The sequence below is a fragment of the Motacilla alba genome, chromosome 1 (assembly GCF_015832195.1).
Source record: "Motacilla alba alba isolate MOTALB_02 chromosome 1, Motacilla_alba_V1.0_pri, whole genome shotgun sequence".
NCBI lineage: Eukaryota > Metazoa > Chordata > Aves > Passeriformes > Motacillidae > Motacilla > Motacilla alba.
The window spans coordinates 110,403,798-110,412,347 of NC_052016.1; the positions used below are offsets into that span (position 1 = coordinate 110,403,798).

The following is an 8,550-nucleotide window of genomic DNA, read 5'->3' on the forward strand; positions in this document are numbered from 1 at the left end:
TCTGTATCTACTGTTCAGAAATCAGAAGAGGAAAGCAGGTTTGTGCTTGATCGCAGTAAAAGATATTTGTACTACATGCTAGGGGAAGATGGGGCCATGCATTTCCTGAAGATTCCATCCTGCCCCACATATGGCCAGACTAGCACATACTGTGTGAGCTGGAGAGATTCATAGTCATCATACAACTTGCTGTTGATGTGCAGTGTTACAGCATGGTTGGTTTATCATGTTTGGGGCCTATAGGTTGAGCTGAAGATTCCTCAGGAAAGTGGTGGAAGTAGAAGACTGCAATTCAATTCATTTGGCTGTCAGTGTGCCAAGGGCCTTTAACAATATCTCCACCTCGACCACAATCACAGAATATATTTTCTCTGTGCTCTGCCTCAGAAACAGTACACTTCTTTTTGGTGAGTCGTCATTCAGTGCCTCCTACCTGGAAAAAAACAACCCGAGTGATTTGTAGACCACGCAGTGGTCAACTTCACTTAATTTCAAATTAGTGTCCAAATAACTTGTATTTGCCACCCTCTTCCTAAGACCATTGAATTTAAGGTTGTAAGGTGTTGGCTTGTCTATTTGGTTATGTAGTCAAGAAACTTGCCAAGAGTTTTTTTTGATTGAACTTACACAACTGACTTTTATTGCTTTGGGTAGTTGGTGTTTGTTCAGTCTGGTGTTCTGGTGAGCTCACTGTAACCACTACATCTTCAAATGTGTTATGGATATGGAGAATTTGGACTTCTAATTAGATCTTTCTCTGTATGGGCACCCCAGGTATACACTGCTCTAACTTCTGCTTCTTAATAATACTTACCTTGGGACAAGGTAGTGCTTGCAAATAGGAGTTGCTTGGGGGAGAGTTGGGTGGGGTTTTTTGTTTTAATTTTTTTTTGGGAGGGGAGGGTGGGTGTTGGGTTTTTTGGGGGTTGGGGTGTTTGTTTCTTGGGGTTTGCCTTTTTTTTTTAATTCCTCGCTCAATCCTTGATGTGTTTGTATTCCAAGAATGAGATGTTGTTTTACCCCTAAAACAAAAAAAGTATTGTAGGAAAATCTTCTTTTTCAGAAGCATGACATGTGGAAACTCAAGATAATGTAGCCTGCAGCCAGAGAACTTCTATATCATTTGATGTATTTTGTCATATTGCTTTGTGGAAGAATCTGTTTAAAATTAATAGGCTATAGTTTTTTTAAAAGTGCATTTAAACACTATAAGATCTAGGCAATGTTAAATAACTGAGAAAAATCTGGATGTTGTAATACTGTTTGCTAATACGTTTAAGCAATTATAAAGAAAACGGTTATGGAGTAGATGTTATAGGTAAACAACACATGGTGGTCTGTTTTAGCTGGAAGCCCTCATATAATGCTTGCTTCTGCTAATGAGAATATAGATAATCCCCCCCATACTTACTTACCCTTTCTTGAAAGGATACAAATTGTTGTTTGCTGTAGGCAGAATGAAGACAAGCTGTTCAGTGTTTGCCTTGTAAATATTAAATATTAAGAACAGCATGTATCTAGTTCTGAAATATGTGGGAGCCTTGCAGTAATGTCAAAATGTATATGTTCGTCTGAAATTTTGCTTATTTGCTTGATTGTGACAGGGATTTTTTTTTTTCTTTAGGGAAACTGTATCAATCTGACTGATGCCTTGACTCTGTATGAAGAACAGCTTAGCAGGCTTTATTGTCCTGTGGAGTTTTCAAAAGAAACTGTGTGTGTTCCCTCCTACATGGAATTGTATCCTTAAAGATTGAAGAAGACTGGAGAGTGTGTATTAATAAATCAAGCAAGCGTAGATTGTTTGGAGGTAATGAACTCAAGCAAAAAGGCAGTTCTGATTTAAATACTTAATGTTTTTTTCATAGTAAATGAACTACGGCAGTTTTATTTTGAGGATAATTGTAGGAATTGTTTTCTAAAAGTGCTATAAATTCACAGCTGGTAAATGATCAGCACCTTTCATAAATAGGCTGTGTTTTTTTAAATGTTTTTTAATGTTTTTTTAATGTTTTTGGTGTGTGTGATGTAGGATAAACTATGTGATAAGGGTAAAGCTGCCTGGCAGTTCTGACGAGGCTGTATCTTACATTCTTTTACTAAAATAAGAAACTAACTTCATACAGATTAGCATGATCCAGATCTTTCGATATTATCTGATAGAGCTGTTCTTGAACATACAGCTCAGACTTTATTTTTAAGTCTGGGGAATGGGGAAGAGTGATCCTCACAATAATTACTAATTAGTGTTACTGGAAAAAAATATTCCAAGTAGAGGGATATGCATATTCTCAGCAACATCCTATTCCTAAAAATAATCCTTCAGAATTTCTTCAATTTGTAGGTGCTAAGGAAGTTATGTAAGGAGCCTAGAAGTTTAAACTTCAAGCCCTTAGTGTGAGAGGGGCATTTTGATCTGCTGTAAGGTGGTTGTACCATCTGCGTTTCCCTGGAGTGTTTGCTGCTTTTGTGGGATCTCCCTGGAAATGTTTCTGCAGAGTGAAGCCTGCTGTGGCTGTCTCTCTTGACAGGAAACATCTTTCCACAATCTTCCTATCCATAATACATTAAGCACATGATACTGCCACAGCCTTTCTTCTGTCGTGTGTGTTCATTTGCCTCCCTCCTGTGTCTCTAAGCCTGGTGGTGCTCTAGCCCCCATACTGACCCCATACTGACTCCAGCCAGCTCCTCCTGCTTCTCATTATTGTCAGCTCTTTGTGAAACGCAGATTTGTCTTGAAAATGCAAGGTCAAAAGAATGTGAAGGATATCAAGATACTTGCCCTTAAAGCTGACAGTTTCAGAGAAACTAGTTATTTTTGCCATTACGACTGCCAGGCCTTAATGGAACGTGTATGTGTTTTGAAGAGTAGGCATCTTTGAACTGCTGAGTCAAGAAGAGAATCCAGGTAGATTTCACTATTTAGTTTTTTTCCCTACCTTTTATGAGCTACCAGAAGTTTTCAGAATATAAATATAAGTAAAAAGAACTGCATTTTAACTGTGTACAAGTATTGCCTTTTTTCCTTAACTTCTTATTTTCTCCAGATGGGTATTCTACACGATTTGGAAGAAACAGACTGACATCTGAACATCAAGATTATTTGAGATGATTCTAAATGTACATGCTGCATGGAGCATATAGGCCTGCCACATGCTGCATATTGGCATCTTGAACCTTTAAATTATATGCTGTAGATGATCCTGAAACTTAGTCATGCTATTGATTGTGAATTCTTTAAATGTTTTTTTATTATTATTTTAATTTAAAAGCAAATGGAAAATGTATATTTTGACAAGCTAGGGTGTTATTTTTGAAAGTCAAGTTAGATGAATAAGCAGCAAAACTATATAGCTGCTGACTGCACTGAACCTTTAGAATGTGATCCTTTTTATTTTTTTGTAGATCTTCACAAACTGGTTGATTAAAAAAGACATCTTTAGCATTTCATCCCTGAAAGGTGGTCCATCGAGTTTTTGTTGTTTATGTTTTTCCAACAGATTTTTCATTTATGGTGCTTTTTAAAAATGGGAGAGGGTTTTGTGAGGTTTTGGTTTTTTAAATGAACACTGTAGTGCTTCCATATAGAGAAGGGTATAACTAAAAAGAAAAACAGTCTTGTAGGAGAAATACCCCAAGTCCTTTGTTGCAAAGGGAAGAAAGCCAGTCTTACATTTTTTTTACCCTAGCAATTCATCATTGCTGTAATCTCTGCTGCAAAAGAATCTTTGGCCTTTTACCTTCTGGATTTTTTTAGTTGCTGCCATATTGGTTATTTGGATTCTGATACGGATTTGACAGTAGCTTTGTACTGAAGTATGAAGATCAAGGCTGGGTTTTCATTCCACCATGGTGCAAGAAATTGAGTGTAATGAGGTTCATCTGGGCAGATCCTCTCCCCAGCCCTATGGGAAGCACTAGATTTTTGAAGTAAGACTTGACTTAGAGGATGAAGAAAGGTGGGTGTGATACGATCTATCTTTACGTGCACCTGTACTGAATGTTTTGAAGTGTGTGTGTGCTTCAGTAGGGTCGGTGCTGGTTGTATTGCCACAGATGGCCTGTGTGGTGTGAGGCTCTTGCTCAGTTGGATTCACTTGCAGTGTAAAAAATCAGTAGAAGCTGGGCTGTCTTGTAGTTGTGTTCTGAAAGAAAATGCATTTTTCTTCAGCAGTTTCTCATGCTGTCAGAAGTTATCTTTTTCCAAGAGTTTGCTATGTAGCGACTAAAATACTTGTGCTTAAAAATCCCGCTTGAAAGGAGGCAGGAAGGATATGACCAATATGTGCATTTTTTACTTTTCCAAGGTAGAATAAAAAGTGCACTATTTCCCTGAACACTCTAATCCTGAGCAGTGATGTTTCATTCAACACCCATATCAACATTTTCTTAGTTTTATCGGAGAGTTGATTTGCCCAGCCAATATACTGTTAATGCAGACAAACCATACAAAAGCTGTCCTTTATGTTTCTAAACTATACATAATGAAAAATTTTATTGCATCCCACATATATAAACTCTTCATAGAACCTGAGTAGCCTATGCAGAATTCCAGAGTGATACTGAAAATGTGCCAAAATCTGCTTTTTCTTTAGCCTATAATTGGTCTAAATGTTTTCAGTTTGGATAGCCAATAGAAGCATTTTTCAGTCTTAAATATTTTAAATTATCTCAGTTAATTCTCTAATATAGACAGGGCACAGTTCTTCCATGGCCTACAGCTTGTGAATCACTGAATACTCCCAAAGAACAGAGCTTTCCTCTAAATAGAATAAAGTTTCCTGTATTTCCCTGAGTGTTCTAGGTCTGTTGTAGGCATCCCAGAAAATACTTTGATATTATTACCTGTAATCTAATAGAGACTTCATTTATGATCCAGGACTGCAGTCAGTTTGTCTGGCTGTAGATGAATGCAGATATCCTGTAAACAGGTGTATCCATAACTTTGCAAGCATGAATATTTCCATTGGTTCTTAGTGTGATTACTCATGTAGACGAAATGAAGCCCACAGGGACAGATCTCAGAGCATCTGTGTTCCTGGGTGAGCTTGGCAGATGTAGAAATCAGTCACAACAGGTGGGGGTGGTTTGGTTTTTAGCAAGGAAACTTGTGAGCTAGAAGATGACTTAATCTGCTCGTTGTACCAGGGCTTGTGCTTCCCTTTGGTATCACTGCACAGGGAGCTGCTGGGTGTGCAGGGATGCTCTGTGAAGATTCCCAGAATGACCAGGGGACCTGAATTGCATATTAATAGCTGAGAGGCAGCAGTGCTTGCAAACTTTTCAACTAATAGCGGATGAAGAGAGTTGGAAGAATTTTTTTCCTTTAACTTTTTTTTTAACGTAGTGTTTCGCAGTGATACATGCAGTATAAAGCAGTTCAGCAAACACCGAACATTATATTTTTTTAAGTTGCTGAATTGATTCTGAGCAAATATATATAGACATTGTTAGTCTTTATTTATTTGTTGCTGTAGTATAGATTTTTTTTAAAAGAAAAACATGTCTCTGTGTTAGAATTTTCAAATGCAAACTGCTATAGCTGATCAGTTTTCCATGTTTAAAGGCCCGTTGGGAGATGGCTGTGATTGCTGCACGATGTATGCAAACAGTTCCCAAGACATGGTTAACATTAGAGGTTTCTTAATTATTCTTTGCACTAAATGCTGCTTCCACCTAGAAGTTATTGATTGATGGTAGTTTGTGCAAGGAGAAGACTGCTGGCATTGTATCCTCTGCATCAGTGCAGTGCACATGTTACAATAAAGGTACGCTGTCATTACTTGTGTGTTTGAATCGTTAAATCCATTGTGGATTCAGTGTTCAAATGACAAAACTGATGGGTATGATGCTTATCATTGTACCTCCTTTTTCCTTGTCGCATAAAGGTACTTCCTGGTCCTTTTATTGAGTGTCTTTTCTGTCTCAGAGTAATAAATTGTTATTTTCCATATAATAAATGCTCAGGTAAGATACTCTGTGTTTGGAACAGCGCACTGATATTTGTAACGGGGGGGATCACTTGAGGCTTCAGTGATATTTGCCTAGAAAGAGTTAATTTTCTGTGCAGCATTTTAGATGTGATTTCTTTGAAGGTCTTTAAGTGGTAGTTTGAGTTTTTCTGCTAAAGCAGTAAGTTGGCTTTGGGGGACGGTGTGACTCATTGTGTGGCACAGAGAAAAGACAGGCTCAGGAAAAGTCAGTGTGACATTGAGAACGATGGAAACTGGCACAGAAGTTTGGGAAACAGGGAGAAGGGCACAAACAGGATGGGCACATCAAAGAAGTTATTAGCCTTACCAAATCACACCCCAGAATAATGTCATACAATGAAAGAAGGACATTACTTCCAGAAAATATGGAGAGATTTACATGAATCCCAGCTAACTGGAAAATAAAGTATTCACATCTGCATTAAGTACAGTGATAGCAGAAATCTTGCTAGTAGGGAAAAAGAAAGGGGGGAGGCTTAACTTCGAGGGGGAAAAAAGTCTCACACGTAGACTGAGAGTAGAATAAGGAATAATTTTGGAGTGCCTGCATGCACGGTAGGGAAGATAGGTATTTTGGGTTTTTATTTTTGCTGTTCGAGAGTTCAAGGTGTTGACAGCTTGCTGGAGGGAACAAGGCGAGGGGACGGGTGAGAGGAAGAGAACTCAATTTCTTATTTTAATTGAGGAATAGGAGACTGCAGATGATGTTGCCTGTGGGTAATAGGAGAAAGCTGACAAACTTTGCCCACAGAGAGAAGAGTAGTTGGAGTCATTAGAGATGCTGAGGGAGCAAGTGAGAGAAGTAGCAAAGTAAGCAACTGCTGCAGTGATTAATAATAGCACTGAGCAGCTCAGAAGTGCCTTTTTGAAATGTGGAATGCTGTAGGAAGCAAGGAATGAGGAATGTGGAATGGGAACTGGGAGGATATGATATGAAGAAGTTCATACTGTGGTCATACGTTGCAGTGAACTACAGCTTCAGAGGTAGAAGTGGAGAAGGTAGAAAGAAGGAAAAGCAAAATGTGAAGTTAACTTTCTAGTTGGAAGTGTGATGAGAAGTATTCCTGTGCAGTGTCAAGAGCAGAAAGGATGCGGGCCAAGAGGCATTAAGTTGAAAAGGAACTGAGGAAATGAGCCAGGAGGAAGAACCAAGAAACAGGACGGCTCAACAGATGTGGTGTGGGGATTTGGGGGACACATCTGGACATAAAAAGAAGTGCCAGTCACACTGCCCAGCCTGTCCTCTGATGGTATTGGACGGAGGAGGAAGAGAAATTGAAAACATTTGGGTCTGTTCTGTTGTTGGTTTTTTCCTAACTGAGTAATGAGTGCAAGATGTCTTCTAAGTATTTTAGAAGGAAAAGAGCTTAAGTGCTGGAAATTAAATGAAGACTAAAAGGAAACTTCAGATTAAGGAGTGTTTAAGGGTAGACTGATTACTGAAGCAAATAAATACAAACTTCATGAAGTCCAAAGGCAGGGCAGCTGTGGGATTTAACTGTCATGGATTGTCACTGAGCATGGAAGGGAGGAAGGCAAGAGGAGATACCAGTGGCATCTTTGCTGTCTTCAGCTCATGGAACTGGAAATACTGATCAGAACTGGCAAATGTATGATAATAACTAAAAAGCACTGCTACAGCCATCTGACTTCAACGTGCCATGATATCTTTGTGTTACTTGAGAGGAAATTCTCATCAATGATGAATGCCTAGCACAATGTGCCATATTGCCTGTGCAGCACCCAAATACAAAAGTATGTTATTGGTGTATAATGGAAACATTTAAATGCAACTGTTCTTTGTATAGGCACAGAAATGCACCAATGGAATAAAACACTGGTTTTAGTAGATGAGAATAACAAGTATGAGTGTGTACAGCTCTGTGAAGCCTTTTGTTGTTCTGGTAGCTTCTAGTGTTATCTAACACTTCCCCTTTCAACTTTAGTTAATTATCAAACCTGATGAGTTTGATTTTAAAAATTATTTTATTCCATGCTTTGTCCTGATTCTGCTCTTAAGCTCCTCACTGGACATTCTGTGGAATTACTTCCTAGTGATTGGCATGTCTGTAACACTTAGGTGTTTTCAATGATGTTTTATAACCACTGGTTAGTTAATTGGGATGGAAGGATGACAGGTTTTTTTCAGGAAACAAATTTTTGACAGCTCATTGTTTAAAATCACAATGAAGGCTGACAGAATACTTCTAGGAACATGCCATGACTTATCTTTTTAGAAAGGACCAAACACCGTTAGAAATTTTCCCTTGTGTCTTTAATTAAAATGTTTATACTAGGATTGTAAAATTCTTACAGTATATATAACAGTTAAATATTAAGGAAAGGAAAGTTATCTGCTGGCATTTTCTGGAGCTGATTTGCAGACAGCCACATGGCTTAAGTTGTAGTCTAGATGCACTTAATAGAAGCATGAAGATAACAATTAACCTAATACTACCTGCACTAAACCATTGTGTCCCTGAATGCCATATCTGCTCCGTGGATGGTGACTCATCTGCTTCCCTGGACAGCCTGTTCCAGTGCTTCACAACGC

The 8,550-nt window shown here is 38.5% G+C and overlaps 1 protein-coding gene across 1 annotated transcript in view; it reads left to right on the plus strand.

The window, feature by feature from the left end:
• Nucleotides 1-5,978, plus strand: part of SMS (spermine synthase) — a 44,790-nt gene extending 38,812 nt beyond the window's left edge. Inside the window, exons 10-11 of the mRNA XM_038133272.1 lie at nucleotides 1,625-1,740; nucleotides 3,051-5,978. Of these exons, the coding sequence (XP_037989200.1) occupies nucleotides 1,625-1,740; nucleotides 3,051-3,093 (159 nt within the window). The 3' untranslated portion in view covers nucleotides 3,094-5,978. The remainder of the gene's footprint in view (nucleotides 1-1,624; nucleotides 1,741-3,050) is intronic.
• Nucleotides 5,979-8,550: the final 2,572 nt, after the last annotated feature.